The following is a 24,344-nucleotide window of genomic DNA, read 5'->3' on the forward strand; positions in this document are numbered from 1 at the left end:
AAGTCATTTCGGTCCGCTAATGATTGCAGTACAGTGAGACCTCAACTTACGAACTTAATTGGTTCCCAGACAGAGTGTGTCTGGGAAGGCGAAAAGTGTGTATCTCAAAAAATAAAATTCCCATAGGAAACCATTAAAATGGGAATAATCCGTTCGCGGGTTTCCATAAAATATACTTTTCAGCTAAATAAGCCTTAAAACTCCACACAACATACCTTATTCTATGTATAATAAATGTGCTATTGTATTGTAATGAAAGAAATACACTGCATTGTATCATAAAGTCACTTTTACATTTGTGATGGTCATTTATGGCTTGATGGAATGGCGTTGGAGATCGAAGGTCAAAGGATTGCTGTTTGTAAAGAGAGGCGCATTACATGAGGACTGTAATTAAAGAAATAAACTGTGCTGTAAAATAAAGTTTTATTTACCTTTTTGTTGGTCGTTGATGGCTTATGGAAGGAGAGTCACCTTCCATAAGGACTGTTGGTAACTTAACCTATGGTGCTGTTCGGTCGTGTGCTTCCGCCTAAGATCACTCCGCCAGCCGTGGAGGGTGTATTATGAAAATAGTGCTTATTATAAGGTTTAATTTTCATAAATTTGACGTTTGTAAGACGAAAAATTTGTAAAATAAGGTGTTTGTAAGTTGAGGTCTCACTGTACCTGCGCACTCCCTACGTGATTGGTCGCCACGTTTTGTGTGCCAAATCCCTGATGGACAATGAGGTCATTTCAGTTTTTGGCGTCGGAATGTTTGTGAAAATACTGAAAGCATATCATGGCTGCATGCATGGGATGACCTCAACAAGAGCAAGCGTTCCCATGCAGTTGGTGAAAGCTTCACATGGCGTGGCACATGGCGCTCGGCGCTAAACTGACCTCTGCGCCTTTTGACCATACCTGTCAGAAAACAGGCCGCCAGCCAATCCCATTCCAGCAGATTAATCTAATCTGAACATTCTGAACAATCTCCTCGTAATCTTGGAAGAGCAGCGGGAGCAAGCGCATGCTTGACTTTCTTACCTCACCCTCCCTGACGCGTTTTCTTCTCTGGCTCAGAGCTCACCTCGGAAGACGTATTCCGTTGCAAGATGGGGGAAGTGGAGAAGTGCGGGACAGAGCGATGGATGAGTGTGAGCAAAGGAGGAGGGGAAGGGAGGGCAAAGAGGGATGGTGGGAGGAAGGCTGGTAATTATTTCCAAAGGTCATTCTGTTAATGACTACCCGCTCGGCTAATGAGATTCAGCAAAGCTCCCTGGCCATGTTTCACCCGGCGTATGTTTCACCGATGTGCCAAGATGTGTGCGAGGCACAGGTGTGTCCTCGAGCCGGCGCGCTGACGGTCGACTGCGGTAGGCGCTAAAGTAGTGGGCAAGTATGTCTCACAAGGCAATTAAAAGAACAAACATGTTGCCTTGTTTTAAATAAATAAATACTAATTTTATAGATACTATATCTATATTACTACTATACTATCTAGATTTATAGATAACACTAATATTAATAGATACATGAATAAATGACTGAATGAATAAATAATTAGATACATAAATAAATGCATAAATGCATAAATAAATAAATAAATAACTACAGAAATAAATAAATAAGTGCACGAATGCATAAATAAATAAATGCAGACATGTAGAAAAAAAATACATAAACAAATAAATATATGAAGAAATGAATACATACATATATAGAGAAATAGATAAACAGATAAATAAATAAATACATAAATGCATACATAAATAACGGAATAAAGGAAGCAAGAAATACAGAAATAAATGTGTACATAAATATATAAATAAACAAATAAATAAATAGAGAAATAGATAGATAAATAGAAAAATAAATGAACACATAAATAAATAGATCCATAAACATGTACATAAATAAATAGATCCATAAACATGTACATAAATAAATAGATAAATCAATAAATAAGTGAATAAATGGATAAATAGATGCATGAATAAATAGATAAATACATTGATAAATAAATAAATTAGTAAATAAATAAATAAATTGGTAAATAGGTAGATAAACAAATAAATAAATAGATAAGAGAAATAGATAAATAGATAAATAAATAAACAAATAAATAAGTACATAAATATGTACATAAATAAATAGATTAATCAATAGGTAAGTGAATAAATGGATAAATAGATAGATACATGAATAAATAGATAAATAGATCGATAAATAAATAAATACATAAATACATAAATTGATAAATAAATAAATCAATAAATCAATAAATGAATGAATGAATGAATGAATAAATAGATAAATAAATAGATAGATAGATAGATAGATAGATAGATAGATAGATAGATAGATAGATAGATAGATAGATAGATAGATAGATAGATAGATAGATAGATAGATAGATAGATTAAAAAACGAACTAAATAAATAAATAAATACATAAATAAATAGATACATTCATAACTAACTCAATAAATAAATAAAGTACAACACTAAAAACGTTCAACGGACAGTTCATTGGGTACCCTTGCACAATAACAAAGTAACTTTGTGACAGTATTAATAATAATAATACATTTCATTCCGTGCGTCAGACCAAATACATTTTTTGGGTGAACCCAAAATATAAACTCAGAATCAAAACCGGAACCACCAAACTGTGAAGTAAACAAGCTAACGGCTCTATTTCAACACTACCAACTATAACTATAAATTAATACCTCTGTGAGCTTAATTTAATTTGTAAAAAGATTGCGCTTATATGGGTTCTCATTCGATTTTGCAGCAGACGTTGCGGTCGGGGCGCTTACATAGTACATATTCCATTAGAAGCAATTCTATACCATGTACATTAAGTGTACATTAACTCTCTTGAGCTAGTCAGCAGTAGGACATGTGACCTCCCTCTCAGAAGTAACAGTGTGCTCATGTTCCGCCTCACCCTTTCGAAAATATTTTCCGGCATGTGTGCTATTCTGCGTGCTTATTTGGTTTCTAAACACCGTGGAGAACATTAGCCGTAAGGAGTTGATCAGCTCTCTGAATGACTTCTTCTCATGCTTTTCCAAGGCTGTGTCATCGAAGCATCTTGAGTAACGACGCTAATTTATCCTCGCAGACTTCTACATGTGTCCATCTCCAATGGAATTCATGGAATCGTATCTTCCGTCGCCACGGTTGTCCACAATGATCTCGCCTAGACACTTTTCGGCTGCGTGACGTCGGCGCGGAGGGTTAGGAGACTGATAAGGGTTGGGGTCGTCATGGCGGTCACAGTGCTTTAGTGTTTACTGGTGGCGCAGAGATGAGCGACACGGCTTGTTTTTTTTTTTTTTCCTGCTGAGGTGAGGATTAAAGTCTGAAGCGGCTTGGACCGCCTAAGTAAATTAACATTATGACATTGGGCAGATTAAGAAATGAAGAATTCGCTCAAGGTGTATCTGATGGCAACTCCAGTGCGTGCGTGTTGGGCATACAGATTTAACCAGAAAATGTCACCATGTTCATTTAAATTCATTGATGATACTTTGTCTTTTAATCAATTTTAATTCTAATTAACTCATTCACTGCCATCCCCGAATTTATTCGGCAATTGAAAAGCGTGAAGTTGAGCGCCATTCCAAAATTTGTTCTGGTTTTGTTTTTTTCTTGCAGGGGGTCCCGATAAAGCACTGGTCATAACTCTGGCAATGTTTTTCCCTTCCACGAGGGTGCAACATTTGCCCTTTGTCCGCTTTGTTACTGTTGTTATAGCGCTATGTAAATCAATAAATATTGTATTGTATTTTGGACAGCCACCGGCATTTCAAGCTCAGATAACTCCAGACCCATATAATTTAGGAATTAACTCTTTTTTTCTGGTGAAAGAAGAGAATGGAAGGTTTATCACTCTGAAACAAATAAAAATATGAATAAATAAATGCATACATAAATATATAGAGAAATAGATAAATACATAAATACATACATAATAACTACATAATAATAAATACATGAATCGTGAAATAAATAATTAAATAAATAAATAAATAAATAAATAAGTGCAAAAAAAATAAATAAATAAATAAATATGTACACAAATAAATAGATAAATATGTACATAAATAAATAGATAAATCGATAGATAAGTGACTGTTTATGTAGTCCTAAAACTCAATATTCTATTGGTCTTGCAATTTGAGTGAAAATGACAAAAACACTGGCACTGCAGTGACACATTTTTGCACATCGTCTAGCAGTGAATTAGCTAAGAAATGAAGAAGTCGCTCAAAGTGTAGACGATGGCTACATGTGTTGGGCATACAGATTTCGCCAGAAAATATGACGATGTTCATTTAAATTCATTTAGGGTACTTTGTCTTTTAATTCTTCTTCTTTTCCTTTCGGCTTTTCCCTTCGAGGGGTCGCCACAGCGAATCAGTGTCCTCCATCTTCAGAGGTGTTTAGGCCAAGCTTTTACGTCGGATGCCCTTCCTGACACAACCCTCTGTATTTATCCATGCTTGGGACCGGCACAATAAGACACTGACTTGTGTCCCTTTGTGGCTACAGAACAAGCTACTCTATGAACTTAATAAAGATGAAGATACTCAGTAAAAGGCGCCCAAACACAAAATGGTCATTCGCACAGTGGCATTCAAACAAAATTTCAAAATAAGATATTGTAACCATTTTTTTCACCAAAACACAATTGATTTTAATTAAAATTATTAATTAATCGATTGTCATTAAAATGTTCCAGTTGGAAATTATCAAACTGACATTATCCAGAATACATTTTTGGCCATCATGAGATATTTAGGAAAATGTTGATGCTCTAAATTATAAATAGAAATATAAAACGGCACACAGAAACAAACAAAAAAAGCAAACCTCAATTCATATAATTTACTTTTGACGTCAGCTCTCATTTCAATTGCAAATCTATTCATAGAATTCCAAACAACGGATGTTTGGAATTGTTATGCTTTTCCATCACCTCAGCAGCAGTAGTATCACCAAAGCACCCAAAAGAAAAGAAAGAAAAAAAGTCAAAGACATAACACATGTGGTCCTAATCCTTGAAATGCCTACTGTAGTCTTGCGAAGTACACGGGCGACTTGCTTGATGGTTGGAACACCTTCCCCCCTCCCCCGCCCCCTGCCTTTTGTTATACGTGTGCAAATATCACGATGCACACTTCCTGAAAAGTTTTCCAAATAGCCGGAATGTCCGACTTTAGAGGTTCCACTTGTTTTCATAGGCTCTGTGTTAACAACGGTGGCAGCTGTAAGTAAGCTGATGAGTTGGGTGGAAAAGCAAACAGGCTACCGTATCCGTGCAAAAACCTCTTGTCATGTTCCATGTGTCATGCAGCTGTGCTTCCTTCCTTTCTTCCTGTCTTCACCAACATTGTCCTTCTCTCTCCACATTCTGCGCGTTTGCGAGCCGTTGTATTTATTTATTTTATTAGAATTGAAGAAATTCCGTTTTTAAAATCCAGCTTGGACTGCGTTTTATTAATAGCATTCTTGGCTAGCGTTATCGCTTACGTGTCACTGTATGCGTCCTCTTTTTTTCTAATAGATGACTTTATATAAACGGATTATTTTGAAAAAGTCATTTTAAAAATAGCTCATGGTAAGGCTAAAAATAGGTGCTGGCGGTCTTTGCCGGGAGGACTTTCTCCCCCCACCGCCACCACCACCTCCTTTTGGTGTGAGAGGGTGGGGGGGTTGTTTTTCAAACAGAAGAGTGAGTAAGCAAGCAAGCCAAGCTTGGTGCTATTCATTCAGTCCTCATCTCCCCCTTTTTTTCTTCCTCTGATCATCCAGCGTGAATAATTGCTCTCATCAACCACATGCATGACACCATCGGCCCAAGACCCCGCGGTGCCTATAAACATTTGATCCGCTGAATAAAGACGCCCGTTATTTAATTCACTTGGCTCGCCCCATTCCCCGCGCTTAACCAAACAGTATCTCCCTGTCTTGTTGTTTGTTAAAATACATGCATAATAGGGAAAAACATGCACCCCTTTCACGAGTCGTGATGAGAGACCCTCTCTGTCTCCGCGTTTAAAACGATGTTATTGAGAAAATGACCTCTGACCTGCCTCAGAGCGTTATCAAAGCTGGCACCACATATGCCTGTCGTCGACACGAGAAGAGAACTAAAGCCAGTTCCTGTTTAACAGACTTTACGCTATGCCTCTTTAATTTTATACAATACGCTAAAAACAGGAAGCCAGATAATGCACTCGATCGACAAGGTCAGCATTTTCGTCCCACATCAGACGGACGCTGTCCAGAAAAGCAGAACCTCAGACGTTAAACTCACGGCCAGTTTTGGATCTCTCCCACGGGGTGTTTTCTAAGGTCAATAAGTTGCAACGGAAGTCTGAGGTAGGCACACGACAACAAAAGGAGTTTTTAAAAATAGGTCGTTTGATATGTGCCAATATGTGGTCCCTGCGGTGTGGAGAGTCAGGCCACTTCTGAGGCCACGCTGCCAAGATTGCCCGGCGAGAAGGCTTTTCCACTATACAGCCTTGCAAAACAATTCACGCCAGCCATTAAGATGAAATGATGCCTTGTTCTTTGAAACTATTTGTGGAAAATTTGAAATAATGATCTATTTTTAAGACTGGCAATTCCCTCCACCCGGCCCCAGAAGCTTCCGTCCCTCGTAGTTCACCCCCAACCCCCCACAATCCTTCCCTCCTCACCATAATTGCAGCTTTGGGCAGGGTTTGGAAATCCAAGGTCACATTACAGAGGTCAAGCAGCTGGTCATTGTTACTCAAGTCCTCCCTCAGGCACCCTCTTCCTGCTGTGGAGCCACGCGATAAGCGACCGAGTGACAAAAGACGATAAGTCATGATTGGTGAACAGCTCAAAAAAAAAAAAAAAAAAAAAAGACATGGGGCGGTTGTTTTAAAAGGACTCTCTGTTTTCCACAAATTGTTATGTCATGTTTAGAGATGAATGAAGTCCTCATAAGTTATTGAACCCGAAATCAATGTCAACACATTATCATATCTGTCTTTTAGAATAGAGGCAATTGTATGCGACCGGGGCGGGCAGATCGAATAAAAGAAAAAAAATGGTAGACTCATGGTGCAGACATAAGTGCCCTTTTTATCCACTTATCTGAGCTTGTATTGTCTCGTAATGTCTATCTGGGTAATTATACAGTGTGGTGACTTGACTGAATGACCACTTTGTTCACTGGGCCTCGTAGCAAAAAGCGCGTTGGATTGTGACATGTGCTTAGTGTGTGTCTCTTCCATATGGGAACACTGCACCATCTGGTATTGTGCTTGGATCGCGCTAGGTAAGACCGCCTGGATGTGACTGGGCTCTTGTCTATGGCGGCTTTGCCTCGTGGTGATTTTAGCACATCACACAACGCCGTGATTTGGAATCTCGCTACGCACATAACATTTATCTTTCCTTGCAAAATGGAACATTGAGATATTTGTGCTCCTGAAAGATTCTGTAGCATCAGAATTAATCGTTAAAAACGTCAGAGTAGGTTTCACTTTTTAAAGAGAGGGTAGGAGCATCAATATAAACAAGGACGGGCTCTTCTTTCAGGCCCTCCTCTCATCTCTAACCTACAAAAATCAGCCATCTTCCCCCCCAAATGCTCACTCACACGTGCGCACCATGCGGCCCTCATCCATGGACATGCCCCTCGACATGGTCCTGGTGTGTTCCAACCACGCTTCATGAAATTGTGGCCTTCTTTGCCTTTGGTCTGCCATCTGCTCCCAATAAAGTAAGCCAGCCTGATCTCTCTGATGTAAACCACCCCCACCACCTCAACCCTAACCCACCACCGCCACCATCACAACCATCAACTCAGAAAAAAAAAAACGATAGAAAGAAAGCCCGTATCTCACGTTAGAAATTTGATGGTGACAATTTGCAAGAGTCTGGATATGTCAAATGATCATGGTAACATAGATAAAAAAATATATATTTTATTTATTTAATAAAATTAAATAAGAAATTTAATTTTAATGAAAATTAAAATTTTCATTTTAATGTTAATGTTAATTTTAATTTTAATTTTAATTTTAATTTTAATTTTAATTTTAAATTTTAATTTAACATTTAAATTTAAATTTAAATTTAAATTTTACATTTAAATTCTTATTTAATTTTATTAAATAAAATAAATAGATTTAAATAAATAAATACATCCATACATAAAATACAATGAATAAGCAAATCAATCAACCAATAAATGCATAAATAAATAAATAAATAAATAAATAAATAAATAAATAAATAAATACATACATAAGTATAAATAAATACTAATTAAATATTGAAATACATAAATAAATAGACAGGTAAATACAAAACTAGATAAATAAATGAATCAATCAATAAATACATAAATAAATAAATAAGTACATAAATATATAAATAAACACAAAATAAATAGATACATAAATGAATAAATAGATGAATTAATAAATAGATGAATTAATAAATAGATAACTGAATAAATTAATGAATTACTAAATTAATAAATGCTAAATAAATAAATTGCTAAATTAATAAATTAATAAATTCATAGAATGCAATAATATTACACCAGGTGGAGAAAAAAAGGTGACATTTGGTACAAGAGCTAAAACCACATTTAACATTATACCTTGTAGATGAAAAGACAGTGTCTGAAATAACATCTGTCATATTTCCTAAATGCTTTCTTAATCCATTACAATTACGGTAAACGAGTTGTCACTTATTCTACTTGAACAAATATGAAAGATAATCGCTTGAGGATTTTTTTTTCTAAAGTCTTGTTTTGGCAAAGACCAATAATGTACTGAAACAAGCTGTGTTTGGTGCAATATTCTGCGAAAATGTTGCACAAATGCTACTGGCTTGAAGACATTCAGATACATCGACTGGCCTTGTCTGTCGCCGATAGCCATAAACACAATATTGAATATGTTGTACCCTTCAGCCACTGCCAAGACGACGGTCAGCAATCAAATGCTTTCCAAACATAACCCAACACCTAACACTCACGTCTGTCAAAAATAAAGACGGACGCGTCTAGCCAACACTGTTTTGACTGCGCTTATGTCGAGATATGGTGAGAGTCCAGAGAACGAGGCGGACGGCCGCACGGTTGGACCGAGGGAGACAGACTGAGAAGCAGACTGGGACGGAGATGACGGATCAGAGGGCTAGAGAGGGTGCGAAGGGTGGCAGAATGCCGAACAGAAGGATCCTGATATGGTGGGCATCAGCTGTCCCTTTCAGACCCCCCGGGGATTGATCAGAATTCACACCCAAATACTCTGAGAGCATCCTCTGAGTTATTACTCACACCCTGCACCGTGCTAAGGAACTGTTACAATTCAAAACACATTTGTATGACAGATGCTCTGCAAAGAACTTCGGAAACAAAAGAAAGATGAATATTCCAAGAAGGCATATTGTAAGTAGAATTCAGTTTGAGCAGAATGGGTTGTTTATTGCAGTGGTACACCGTGGATTTCGTCGCTAGGCCTTCAATAGTGCTACGTCTGATTGCTAGGAAATGATTGACGACTTTTCTTAATGATGTCCATCGTTTCACGAAAGGTCCGACTTGAAAACGGCTTTAACAGTAAATCTCCTCCCAAATCAATTTCTTCTCCTCCTTCAGCCATTGTGGTTTGCAGCTCGCTATCAATACAGTGTGCTAGCTCTGGCCAGTATGCTCTTGTCACTAGCAGCTTGTAATCAAAGCAGTTTTCGCAAACTATGATACGCTAGTGACTCTCCAATCGTAGTTTGCGAAAACTGACATTCAAGAAGGCGCCGGGTACCCCTTTTGGGTTGCCACCTCGAAAAATGATGGGTTCGAGCAACAGTTTGATTGACACATTTGATTCTCCAGAGCCCGCAGAACTGATTAAGGCATTTCTGACCCTGGTAACTAATGATGGCTGAAATGTGATTGGTTAAATGCTTAAATACGAAAACACACATCTGGAAGCAGCGCAACGGATGAAAAGTAATGAAAGAAGCTGAAAGACAATGAGGAATTATTTAATGAGAATTCTTGGACAAAATATAATTCACATCAGTTCGTGATTCGGATATTTTTAGGCTAGCAGAGAAAGCTTTGCAGGCCTTGACGGTCCGCCACTGGTTTATTGGGTTGCTCGTTGCTTTACATTGTATACAGTATGTATCCAATTTAGAGAATAATGAATTGTTTGTTTTTTCCCAAACTGAATAAAACCAATTCAGTCCAACACCCCCCCCCCTAATTGATATTCTAAAAGTTATTCTGTTTTGACTACAACGTACCACCGTCAAATTGATTGCCCATGTCCGATTTTACCACGTGGGCCTTTTTTCACTCTGGTTGAAGAGCTGAAGGGCACTGATGAGACGGGTGTCTAAATATCTAGGCCACCGTGTCTATGCCGTCCCTGCTTGGCAGAGGCCCTGTGACAAGCCGAGTCATGAGGGAGCATCATGAAGAAGGAGTTTAATTAGGAGCAAACCTCCAAAGGGGCCGCACAAAGACCTAAGAGCCAGGCAAGCAAAAAGACTGCTTTTTTTATTCTCCTCTCCCAAGAAATATACTTCCTCTATCTCCCATTCTCCCGCACGCACGCACTATGTATAAATACATACAATGACGTGAGGGTGTGAGGTGTGAGCACAGCTGCGCCTTCTATGGCGATGTGAGCACTGAGGCAGACGCGATTGGTCGTTGGGTCGTGTGTCAGTCTTTGGCAACAGGTGTGATGTCAGTAGACAGGTGGTCATAACTGGGATGAGTGGCATTGCGCCCCCCCGTCGTGCTGCCTTAAAGTGCTGAGCCCCGCTGGAACGCTAAGCTAACTCCTCCCGGAGGGGCTGGGCCGCATGCTTCCAAGTCATATAACACTCTGCGACCTATCATCACTCAAGACAAGCAATGCCGCGACCCCCTTGCATGACCACCCGCTCTTTAAGCCCTTATGGGGCGGGTCCTTTTCTCTCGGGCATCGCTCGTTTTTCCTAAAATGGACATGTATATTTGATCGAGCCAAGGGCGTTTGACTAACTACAGCAGGGGGTGATGGTCTTTAACCCATCCAAACGACAGTGAAATATAAGTGCAACCTCAAATACGATGTGCTTTTATTTTGAAATTCTGCTTTTTTTTTCCACATATTGACAGCGAGGTAGTGAGCTAGCTAGTCAGCTAGCTAGAGGCATTTTCGTTACATTATTGCAGACTTTTCTGATGCTCGAGCAACAAAAAAATGTGGTCCTAACGCTACGTTTTTATTTATTGTGATATCAGTTGAAGAACCTCAAGAAGAAATCAATGTTATAATTTTTTATGCGTAAAGATACAATTTTAAAAACATCTTCAAGTTTTATTTAAAACATTTATTTCCTCATTCCTTCAACAATGCAAGACATCTTCAAAACTCATTGAAACGCGGCAATAGGGTTCTTAGAAATACTTTGATAAGAAAGGAAACAAAATTGGGATTAGCGTAGTGCCTTCACCGCCGGCAAAAGTTCCAGAATTTAATCTTGACAATTTGTCTGTGTAAGCTCTCATTCGTACAGGAGTGGTCCATCGATGAGAAGGTTTCTTCATCCGTCATCTGTACAATTTTATGTACACGTATTTTTACGTCCGAAACCTTCAAAATTGTACAGATGACGACTGAAGAAACCTTCTCATCTTGACAATTTGCAAAATTAATCGCTCACTTTTGAAGTATCGAATTCTGAAGTCCTCTACGATGCTGGTTGTTGTTACCTGAAGGAGTTTCCATTGCCAAATTGTCTTGGTTTACTTATTTTTCTTTACAGTCAACTAGCGCCCTCTAGATGGCTTCATCAAGTAACATTTAATCAACAAACACAATGGATGGCACATTCTGAGCAAATAATTAAAATGTGGTCTATCCTCGATTGGTAGAAATCAACAGAAGTTTGGAAGTAAAGTTTTTGGTTTGGTTTGTCACGTGAACGGAACAAGGCCAGTAGTTCAACTCTCGACGAGAGTTCAAAACGACGCATCGCCAGGACCCCGATGCAACAGCACCAAAGCCAGACAAAAACCGGAGATTTCACATCTCACGTTGATGCCAAAAAAGACAGCGTGATGAACCTCCGCAACCCCTTTGTTCTCCTGACTCACACACCTCACATGAAGCGAGAGCGCCTGTTTCACGGCTGCTCTGTTAGAAGTCAGCTCTCCTTGCGTTTGTTTGGTGTGATTTCCTGAAGACTGTCAAAGATGTGAGAGAGGCTTTCAAATTCCGAATTCCAGATTTCCACTCTCAGGGGAGGTGGGGTGTGGGGGAAGAGGCGGCAGCGGGCAAGTGAGAATTTTGGGAAAAAGAGAGAGAAGTCGAGAGCCGCTGAATGCTGACACGCTTATACAGTAGCTGCCTCGCCACCAGATGCCTCAGGAATCAAACAGCAATCACGCACACAAAAGGAGCCCTCTAAGTTCACTAAAAACCACACTCCAAACAGGCCTTTGTTGTGCTGACATGAGAGATGAGCGGATCGTTATTTGTTTTCTAAGCAGGCAGATCGTTCCCTGTCAAACGGCGCCGCCGCTCGTTGATGGAGCAGCTAGCATCGCTCCTCTTGTGAGCGAGCGCTAACGCGGACAAACAAATGGGAGGAAGAAGTTCATCTAGCTTCTTCCTTCATACACCCACACTTGCACGACCTAACACACACACACACACACACACACACACACACACACACACACAATTCATCAGCATGAAATACAGGGTGTACTAAAGTAAATTTAATTACGCCCGTCTGATATGGAGCCTCAGATGAAAGTCGGAGAGCGCAGTGTGAAGCAATGACTACACAGACAGAAGCAGGCCCGTGATATTCCTCCACTCGACTAATCTCCCTTTATTAAAGCCAGGGGGAGAAGAGACAACGGCGGGCGGGGGGGTTTGGCGGTTGGTGGGTGGCGGTGGTTAGGAGTGGAGTGAGGATAGGAGAAAGGGGCTCTGCCTTTGATGAGATCGCTAACTGTCAGCTACTGTACTTCCTTCACTGGCAGTCTCGTTCGTCTTTGTCTCACTTTACAAATGAATGTAACATAGCAGAGCGGTAGCCGACATGCTCTACTTAGCGCACACGCACTACAAAACATCACACACACGTTCTATTGTACTTTTGAAATTGACTTTGGTCATTTTAGTTGTCAACAATAGCGTCATAAAAAAATGAATGTCGAGTTTTTTGAGAGGCGAGTGTCGAGCACGGTCGTTTTGATTGGAGGACCTTGCCTCCCAATCTAATAGGAGCAGGTGGCCATCAGGTGGCCAAAATGGAAACTGCTGCCTTCAAGTGTGTCTAGATGCCCTTTAGTATAACCACATACCTTCATGTTTATTCTATATTTATCTCTACTGGTCGTTTGTGTGTGTGTGTGTGTGTGTGTGTGTGTGTGTGTGTGTGTGTGTGTGTGTGTGTGTGTGTGTGTGTGTGTGTGTGTGTGTGTGTGTGTGTGTGTGTGTGCGTGTGTGTGTGTGTGTGTGTGTGTGCGTGTGTGTGCTGTGTGTGTCTGTGTGTTTGTGTGTGCGTGCGTGCGTGTGTGTGTGTGTGTGTGTGTGTTCTCAGGTTGAAAACGTTCAAATTCCATACGTGTCAATCTTGGCTAATAGCCTTGATAAATAATTATAATTCCTATATAAAAGCTTTAGTACACCATACATCAGACATCATTTGAAATGATTCAAACGCTAACACAAGCGGAAATGCTAACAGCTTATCGCGCACGTTATGCTTTTGTCAATCCAACTGTACGCAAAAAAATATATATCTATACGATTGAGGATTACTTTTGCTGGTTTGCCGTGACAATAGTAGAGATCAGCGGCAGCGTTGTCGTTGTCTACCAGCAGTTGAGGCGAACTGGATTTGAGCCGAAATGTTCTTTTTAAGATCGGTTAACATTTTTTTTCTGAATAAAAGTTGGAGTATGCCGTACATTATTTGAAATGATTAAAAAAAAATTATAAAATACTGGGAAAACGTCCTGTATAAGTGGACAGGCATGGAATTTTGATCCTCAAAATTTACAATTTACCTGTCTGACCAGTATGTAGCACCAAAGTTATCATGTTTGTTGTTTTGTTTTTGTTTCTTATTTGGGGACACAGACGCCATTTTTATTCAAGGTCTATTCTGTATTTTCTCATGACTTGTATTACTTGCCATTTGCTTTACTAAGCATGTCGAGATGAGCAAATCTGCCAACTTATAAAAGAAACTCACCAGCCAGAATGTGCGCTTAAAGCTTCAAATTGATCTTCGTATCCACCTTTCCACCCGCCAAAATGTTCACCTGGGTTTCCTGAGGCCCACGGCCCTTCAACTGTGTTGTGCCACTGCTTTGTTTACAGACGTTGAGAAAGAAGGGCCTAAATGGCTGTGACAGCCCCGACCCCGACGCAGACGACTCGGTTGGCCACAGCCCCGAGTCCGAGGACAAATACAGGAAAATAAACGAGGACATAGATCTGATGATCAGCAGACAGAGACTGTGTGTAAGTACTTCTTATTGAACCCCGAGTCTTCCTCACCTCTTTCTTTCCTCTCTCCTCCCCCACTTCCCGCTGTGTTGTTTGTTGCTTCGTCCTCGTCTCCACGTTTCTGTCATGTCTCCCCGCCATCCGTCCCCCTCCCCTTTTCCTGCGCTGGTTGCGATAGGCTTTGAGCAAGAAGGAGAACAAAGGTGGCGAGAGCCCGGAGCTTGAATCCACTCTCCTCCTCACCCCGCGAACCGAGGAGAAATACAAACAGATTAACGAAGAGTTTGATCACATGATTAAAAGTCATAAGATTCCTGTAAGTACGGACTTTTTAACGTCCTCGGCAAGCTAACAAAATGCTGACTGGCCGGTTGGTGTTGTGCTAACCCAGCTAACCGCCATTGTTTGCCGGCAGACTAAACACACAAAGTGAGAGCGCGAGTACGACCGCAGATTACAACGTATACGTTGAATGGAAACGATTACAGCGCTCACATTTTTGCTTATTGAGGAGAGGTCCTCTAATTTGACATCACTGCCGCCATAGCCAGCAGCCATTTTTTGCTTCCTAATTGCAGAGTTTCTCTTCTTTTAAACGCACTGGCGTTTCCCCACCGGTGAACGTGTTCCCCGTGATGCCTTCGATTTTCAAGCAACAACGACAGCCAGCCTGCACACCAGTGTAACATTTGTCAAGACGATGCTCTTAAATACAGCTTGTGGACTGCCGGATTGTAGTTTTGCACTAGAGTCGGGCGCCAGAAACCACACGATAAAAAGTGGATTTGTGAAATGCTGACCCTTGCCTGCATTCGCAAGGCGCCATACTGGAATGGTTACACGGGAATATGGAATAATTCTATGGTAGATAATTTGGAGGAGAACAGTGGTGTCTGACAAAACCTCCCGTGGAAGGAAGGGCGGAGATGTGGTTTGGTGAGCTGGGGGCGGCAGCGCGGGTTTCTGGGTGAGATGCGTTTGGGATCAGCACTTATTGGGGGCGGTGGGTTGGAAGGGCTGTCTGCACAACACAAGTGGCAGTTCAATGTGTGGTCAGTGTGGCTGCCAAACCTTGGGCCTCTCGAGATTGCAGGGGACCGTTTAAGGGGGTTGCTGAGGGTAAAAACAGGAAGGATGGCACCCGTTAAATGACTGGCTGAAGGCGTGGTCATGTCTGAGGAGATCCACTTCAAGAGCGTTTTAAAAATGAGGGTGTGTGCATTCCTTCAACAGTATTTAATTTGACCAATATGAAGAACAGAGCAGAAAGTCCAAAGCCATTCAAAAAAAACAAAAACAATGTTTCGCTTTTCCCTTATCATTTATTTAAATCGGGGGTGCTCAATACGTCGATCACATGACAAGTGTAATGTACTGCCGCTATACAAATAAAGTTGAGTTTAAAAAAAACGAGACATCAGCCTATCAACTATCCCTTCACTTAATTGATACACCGGACAACCAATCAGATGACATCTCAAACAACGCCCCTGAGCGTTGCAAAGTTAAGCTAGCCGTGAGTGCATCCTAATTTTTCGCTGGTTTTTTTCTTCATAAACGTAATATAAGCTATAAAAATGAGTGGGGGAGCTGGAGCAAGTAAGAAGAAAAAAAGTATCCCTTTCATACGGAATGGAGGAGGACTTTTTTTCACGATGACATTTTTAAAGTGTCTTGTCTGCCAGTTAACAGAGTGACCTCAGGTAATGGCAAATAATGTGCATAATTATTTTGTGTTGTGTATGCGGCTATACATCAAAATAATTTGCAAGAATCCTCAATATATTTCTCAATAAATATAATGGGTAGATCATTTTGACTTAGTCATTTCAAATGTAACTCCCATGCTGAAAAGGGGTGAGCTCCCCTGATTTAAATTAACAAGAACAGTAGATGTTAGAAAAAGCAGCTAAGTATATATTCCATTCCAACCCAGCTGATTTTCCCTATATTGCTCTCTGACACATGGCAGTAATTTCGAGCCCTATTTTGTACTTCCTAAAGCTAACATTCACAATCCAACCACTTCCAGGGCACTCCCAAGGTTAAGCCCTTGTGCCAAGTGACACAAAAAAATGTCACCCAAAAAAAAACGAGGTGCTTTGGGGGTTTCTTGTGTTACTGATGAGGCCGCGCGCCGATCTGGGTAAATACCACGAACACTTTACATTAGTGCCGTGAAATGGAAAAATAAATCATCTAAGATTAAAGTCAGGATCCGTCATCTCAAAAGGAATTTTTACAAAAATCACTGCAGATTTACTGGAAGATGAAGACTGAGTCGATGGTCATTTGGCCTTTTGTTTGTTGTTTTTTTATACTGAAGTGTCATAAAATTGGACATAATTCCTGGAAATGCACTAATTTTGTCTGTCTCTTCCTAGTTAATTCTTGAATATAACTGCTAATTTTACCCCTTTCATTTTAATTAAGTGCGTGTTAGGTTATTGTGGCAGTTGTTTTCTCGGGAGTGTTTCCCCGAAAGCCCCCTTACCCCACTCGTTCACTCCTATGTGGTTTCGTCTTCTGTTTTATTTGATTGTGCACGGATGTCTGATGCTTGTTTTTTCCATGTAAGCTTTTAGACTTGCTCCACTTTTTTACTTATTTCCCTTAACTCTGCCCACTTTTTTTCACATATTTTTGTTTTGTCTCTTGTTCTGCATAACCTGCAAATCGAATCAAACTCGTTCCCCTTTTGTCTCTGCTGGACTCTTTCTCCCAGCAGGCCATGCCCCAATCCAACTATGACATGCCGGTGTCCATCCCCGTCAGCAACCAGAACAATCTCATCTACAGCCACCCCGGTGGCTCCCTTGGAAACCACAACCTGCTACCGCTAACACACCACGGACTACCGAGAAACAGCATGTCCCCCGGAGTTACACACAGACCCCCCAGTGCAGGTAACACAGGTAGGGGGCCAACATGCCTGTAAACCCTGTTGTCCCATCTGTTTCAACTAAAACTGCATCATTTCAGAGCCATTCTACTTAATCTTAACACAATTCTACATTCGATACTTAACTCTATTCAAATTATATGTGAAGCACTTCAGAAAGCAACTGCAGCTGTATCGCCGCCCCCATTTCAAACTCAGATTACTCCAGACCCATCTAACTTGGGAATGAATTCATTTTTTTCTGCTGAAAGAAGAGAGTCCAAGGTTTCTTACGCTGATTTGAATGTTTATGTAGTCCTAAAACTCAATATTCTGTGGGTCCTGGAATGCGAGTGAAAAGGATACAAACCCTGGAACTGGAGTGGACATATTTTTGCACATCATCTAGCAACGAATTAGTTAACAACAATAATTAGGATTTTACATATGCACACTGGTTCCAAAGACCCTGCTGTAATCCTCAACAGAACATTAAGGTGTTGAAAATGAAAGGAAATTGATCATATCAGTCGTGCATGTTTCATTGTCAGTGTTAATCTGGTTTCATTGTGTAGTTTAAGGTAATTTTTTTCCGCGGGCCACATTGTAGTTACGGTTTCCACTTGGGGCCGTTATGAATTTGTGGATGCCATTAGAATGTTTAATCCCCTCCACATATTACATATATAGCACACAACAAATTAATGAATAACTAGTTATCAAATTTGAAGTCAAGAAAAATGAATGTTATTGTGGTTTACATGGGACAGTTTGAAATTTTTGTTCAGACTTTAGCAAGAATCATGGAATTTCACAAGTTTGATTTGCTTTCCCGGGCCGAATAAAATGATGTGCTGGGCCATATTTGGCCCCCGGGCCTTGATTTTTACACAAATGGTGTACTTGATACGAATTGAGTAGGCCTCATAAAAAGGCTCGACATTCGTTGTGCTTGTGACTTTTGGAAATCAATCCTGTTGCTTTGTTATTGTTGTCCTTAGTCATTTTTCTGTCCCACTGGTCTCAAGCCTTCAACCTACACCCTCACCCTGTCATTACAACTGGATGCGAGAAACGCCAGCACAAAACTAAATATGAGCTTTGGAGCTCGCAGCATCTACACCAAACCGCACAAGTTCGGAACCATTCCACTGTTCCACCTCACACAGCTTAAAAATAATCATGTGTCATTTGTCTTGGAAGTCCGGTTGCTTGGTGTGTTTGTGAGGGTCACTTTTTTTTCCCTTTCTTTGCCATGCGGCGTAAAGCAGACATCATGTAAAGCTTTCTTTTTTTTCCCATTTTAGGTGGCCTCATGGGTGCTGACCTCACCACTGGCGCAGGCACCAGTGCTGGTAAGAATGTCCTCTACGTCTCACATGATTGTCTAGCAACTTGTACCCACTCGCTCCTGTAAAACGCATGACTAATATTAAACCAAACACAAGTGGAGATTTTGTCCGTGATATGTTGATGTTAGAGTTCATCTGTGAATGTTTACCCAGCGCTGAGGCTATGACATATCCTTGCCCCTGTTTAGTTTCGCAGTAAAATCATACAAGGCTTGGGAAATGAAACGTACTTCCTGATGAGGTGAAGAGAGAGAGGCGTTATATCAGATTTTGGATTGCTTTCATTTGTTGTAGTCTGTGTGGTGGAGAGACTTTTTGAAATCATGTTCAAATGGTGTTTTTATATAATAAAACACTTATTTTTTTTTCAAATTGCCCTGAAATTAGCGGTTAAAAAAATGAAAGATTAAATTTCTAATTTTGCAGCTGTAAAATGTGAATTTTTCCATTGTGACACCAATATAGGTTATCTACTCTACCGTATTTTCCGGTGTATAAGGCGCACCAGAGTATAAGGTGCACCCCCAGTGGATAGTGCATTTTCCATATATAAGACACACCGGAGTATAAGGCACACCTTCAATGAATGAAAAATAATTTTCCAAATATAGAATAATAATATAATATAATAACGTTTTTTATCATAATATAAAGTCTTTCAAATAGAAGGCACACCACATTATAAGGCGCTACAGTAAAGGCTGGTGTTACGCACTACTTCTTCTACGGGAGGGAAATAGAGTCGTGGCTGCTGACAGTAGTTGCAAGACCTCAATATTACTTTACATATAAGGCGCACCCACGTATAAGGAGCAGTGTCATCTTTTGAAGAAAATCAAGGCTTTTGGGGACACAAACATGCGGATCAAACCTCTAAAGATGGAGGACACTGATTGCTGTGGCGACCCCTTGCCGAAATGCAAAGAAAATTTCAAATTGGACTTAAATGAGTGTTTAAAAAAAGTTACATTCATAATTTTGTCGCTGTGAATCATGAATTTCTCCATTGTGAGACCTATAAAGGTTATTTAATCTAATCTATATCTTTTAAAAATTACGGTAAGTACAACCGAACCATATTGAAGCAGTGATTATTCCATATACCACCAGGTGGCAGCAGTTAGAATCAAAATCTAATTTTTAAGATTGTCCGTACTTGCGTTACAGTTCTTAATAATTTTGGAAATATTACTCTGAGTAAACGAAGAACAGAAAATCTTTTGAATACAATAATCGCTTCAGCTAAAGAAAAACATGTCGAGCTTAACTCAACATGTTAGCATGCTCGCGGGGGACATTGTGGTTGTCTCGGAGCCAAAGCATTTGAAGTTCTTTATGTCTCCTTACAACCAGCTTTTTTATTCTTACTTCTCCGCACATTAACAGCTACCATATGTCTTGTAAGAAAATTAACGGAGTGTGTTAGTGTCTAACCATACCCCCAAAAAACGTCGATCAAGCCTACAGAGATTTGAGCAAACCAAATAACTTATGTAAGCAAATGTAGTGTTTTTAGCTTCTGTGCGCCAATAGGTCCGTCCCTCGGGGCATGTCGGGACAAAGTTTATGGCAAAGAGAGCCCCCCCTCATTTAAAGGGTGAAATTTTATCACCCCAACATATTTTATAGTGTAAAAATGGAGAGTAGGGGTCAGGGTGGGTATACGGGGTGGTGGCTCATGCAGTGGGGCACAGCTGGGCAGCCCTGTCTGGTGCCCTTGGGGCTCCGTCATCGAGGTCACCGCTTGGTTTCTCTGTCTGGCCACTCGTCGCACACACACATATACACACTTGCACGCGCACAACAGGATCGTTTATTGTGGACGGCGTGTTGCAGAGCGACGCTTCCAATGTAGTCTTTGTGTCACCGGGGCCGAGGAACAGAGGCGCTCTGTGAGGAGTGCGGCGGGTCGCTCGGTAGCAGCGAAAAACACGCGATGTAGAGGGAGACTTGTGCGAAACTAAAAGATTCCATTCAAAGGGCCCTTAAATCATATCTAGAGGCAGAGTAGGGGGGAAAGTGGGGGGGGGGTGATGCTTTGAGGCATGTGTGCAAAGGAGTAACAGCAGTGGAAACACAGATGGAAGTGTTGCCCGAACCTGGTCGGTCATTGTTATTTTGATTACATTTATTTTTAATATCGCTACGCTGCTCACAAGTTTGGATCAAAACTGTAAAAATAGCTGTCAGGTGTTTCTTCAGTGGAACAGTCTCAAATAGGGAAAAGTGTAAGTGTGTGTGTGTTTCTGTAAATGTCATGCTTCCACTGTGTGTGAAGAGACAAAATGACAGCAAGAATCTCACATGGGACGCCTATTACCTGGGGTCCCCCTCGAGTGTGGCAGCATTGTTTAAAAAAAAAAAAAAAACGTTATTTTTTTGCCTGAATCCAAAACACATCACACATATTTGCTAATTCCATTGTTGTCATTTCACGGATGAACCTTTTTAACTCGTTAACTGCCAGACGATGTGCAAAAATGTTGACCTCCAGTGCCAGGGTGTTTGTCATTTTCACTCAAATTCTAACACCCAAAGAATATTGAGTTTTAGGACTACATAAACATTCAATACAGTGTTAGAAACCTTGGACTCACTTCTTATATCAGAAAAAAAGAGTTAATTTCTAAGTTATATAGGTCTGGAGTTATATGAGCTTGAAATGAGGGTGGCTGTCCAAAATACAATGCAATACGTATTGACTTATATAGCGCTTTAACAACAGCTGAAGCTGGAACAAAGCGCTAGCATGGAGAAAAGGCAAATACCGTCCCCTTGTGGAAGGTTAAAACATCAGCAAAGGTCTGACCAGTGCTTTATCAGTACCCCTCCGCAAGGAAAACCAAAACCCGAACAAATTTGGGAATGGCGCTCTATGTCACACAATGAGTTAAAACACAATGAAGTCATTTCTCCAAAAAAGCTTAAAAAAAAATTACAAAATCAGCTTGATATGTCATCCTAGTGAATGTATTTCTTTTTTATTTTACTATTCTTCATCATGTGAAATAAAATTCTACTCAATTCTACTTTTTCGCTGCACGACATGCGCACTGTCGACTACCAGTTGGTAAGTTCTTAAGTTACGATTACCGAATGTTTCGGTCGTGCACCACGTATAAGGCACACCCACAGTTTATTGTATATTTTTCCATATATAAGGCACTCCGGACTATAAGGTGCACCTTTCATGAATGCAAGTTTCCCAAATATAATATCTAAATAGATTAAAGTTTTCCCAAAATCAGGCACAACACATTATACGGTGCTATGGTAGAGGCTGGGGTTACGCACGACTTCTTCTATATGGAGAAATGGAGTCGGTGATTGCCGACAGTAATTGCGAAACCTGTCGTGGCTCAATATTACTTCACATATGAGGCACACCTGCGTATAAGGCGCAGAGACATCTTTTGAAGAAAATCAAGGCTTTTAAGTGTGCCTTATACACCAGAAAATACTGTAATTTTCAGTGTCCAGGCACACATAATCGGCTAACTGCAAGCCACAATGATTTCAAATAACCACTGATGTGAATAAAGGCACTCAAATTCTTATGTAGTGGCCTATCCTGCGTAGCGGCCGTTTACATCCATGCGAGTTGAGTCAAGGCATCTGCGGTGAAATCAGATGGGGGGATGGGGGGGGAACGATCTAACACCAAAATGAAAAGGCTTGACTTCCAATTGTCGTTCCATTTACTGAACGACTTGATGATTTGACTTGTGAAATGCTTTATGGAGCGGCGCGTGCCATTGGCCAACTGGGAGCAGTAATAATTGACTGGACCGCAGCCATCTCGGCGCGGTGGGGACGCACAGATGTCTGATTGAAGCCTTCGTATGTGTGTATGTGTGTGTCGTTCTGACCAAAGGGTGCATTAATGTCTCTCCCCTTAGCACGTTTTCATCTCTGGCGTAAGACAGAAGCGCGGCTTATTTACCCAAGTGTGTGTATATGCGTGGCGTCAATGTGTGTTTTAGGGAGTGGATGAGGTCTCATTCAGCTATCTCCACATGCACCCACTCCAGCGCACAAAGGGGGAAGCCATGAGAATGAGAGTGCGGGAAAAAGCTGAAGAGGCAGCTGCCACTTTGCTAATGTGAGGATTGAGATAGAACTAAGAGGGTCCCATAGAAAACACACACGTGCATCCATATGCGACGCTCGCTTTTTTTTTTTGCTTTTTTTTTTTTTTTTTTCAGACATACAAAGATGTTGCTCTCGCATGTGATGGCCCATCCGCATGGAAAAGTGAGCGCTTCCAAAGATGTCGTCATTGTAGATTAAAAATATTTCGGTGATAGCTGTTTACAGAGATTTCTTTACCATGTGAAAATAAAATATAAAAAAATGGTTGAATGGCTAGATTAAAAAAATAGATAGATAGATAGATAGATAGATAGATAGATAGATAGATAGATAGATAGATAGATAGATAGATAGATAGATAGATAGATAGATAGATAGATAGACATTCAGATAAATAGATGATAAATAATAAATAAATGATAAATAAATAGATGACAAATAAATACATAAATGACAAATAAATAAATACATGGTCAATAAATAGATGATCAATAAATAGATTATAAATAAGTAAATAGCTGTAAATAAATAAAGATAGATAATAAATAAGTAGATCATAAATAAATAATAAAGTTTTGTACATAAGCAGTAAAAATGTCCAGTGTGGAATTTTAAAAATAATATACATAAATAAATGACAGAAAAAAAGATAATGGCTGCATTATTAAAAAAAAAGGATGGCATTAAATTAGAATGGTATCATGCATAAAGCAGCCACACGTCAGCCGAGCGCACGAAAATATACATAAATAAATTTAAAAAAAAAGAAGATAATGGCTAGATTATTTAAAAAAAAAGATGGCATCGAATGAGAATGGCAACCACGCATGAAGCAGCCCCACGTTAGCTCGAGAGCGCGCGCACGCACACGTTTTACTCGTCAAACCGTTCAAATTGTGCTTTTTGAGACTTTTCATTTCCAAACAACAAAAACCCTCGCTCTCAAATTAAACAAAGATCAGCAAGGGAAATTGCCCAGGAAGACATCTGCGACTCATTTTCCCCCCGGAGTGTATGATTAGGAAATTCATTTATGTCTAACGTATAATTCCTGCCTGTCTTTCAAGTGGGAAAGTCCACACTGCGCCCTGTGTTCTAGCCCTTGGAAGAAGGAACGAAAACTCAGGAGGGCGGGGGTGACGGGGGGCAGCTTGTGGGATCTGGTTAGAAAAAAAGATATGTTGCTTGCAGGAATGCTTCCCTCCTATTTTATTTCTTTTTTTTTTTTTTTTTTTGTCTTTAAGACATTGCGAGGTTTTCACCGCATCATTTTTTCAAAGAGGGAAAAGCGTGCGCTGCACTTGTGTTCTCTTTGCTGAGCTGGTGGAAGCCCCAAGGGAGGGTCTATGTGCGGAACAACCACACATGTTTAGTTGTGATGGCCAAATGATGGGCCCCGTCCCATTGTGGTCTTGCTGCCCGTAATTTGAAGTTTTTCCATGTTTCACTGGCTGTTGCCGGGCACATGTAGCCTTAACTGACTGTGACAACAGT

At 40.3% G+C, this 24,344-nt stretch overlaps 1 protein-coding gene across 14 annotated transcripts in view; it reads left to right on the forward strand.

Annotated features, from left to right (window-relative positions):
* Nucleotides 1–24,344, forward strand: part of mef2cb (myocyte enhancer factor 2cb) — a 210,770-nt gene that overhangs the window by 175,777 nt on the left and 10,649 nt on the right. For 4 of the 14 annotated variants that reach the window (XM_088993757.1, XM_088993756.1, XM_088993766.1 and 1 more), the window contains 3 exons: nt 14,397–14,540; nt 17,251–17,440; nt 18,714–18,761. In XM_088993757.1, the coding sequence (XP_088849883.1) occupies nt 14,397–14,540; nt 17,251–17,440; nt 18,714–18,761 (382 nt within the window). Of the gene's footprint in view, nt 1–14,396; nt 14,541–14,703; nt 14,842–17,250; nt 17,441–18,713; nt 18,762–24,344 lie in introns of all 14 variants that reach the window. The other 10 variants (XM_088993768.1, XM_088993763.1, XM_088993767.1 and 7 more) reach the window with 8 other exon arrangements.

Source organism: Hippocampus bargibanti, linkage group LG04 (genome assembly GCF_051943395.1).
Source record: "Hippocampus bargibanti isolate YZ-2025 linkage group LG04, ASM5194339v1, whole genome shotgun sequence".
NCBI lineage: Eukaryota > Metazoa > Chordata > Actinopteri > Syngnathiformes > Syngnathidae > Hippocampus > Hippocampus bargibanti.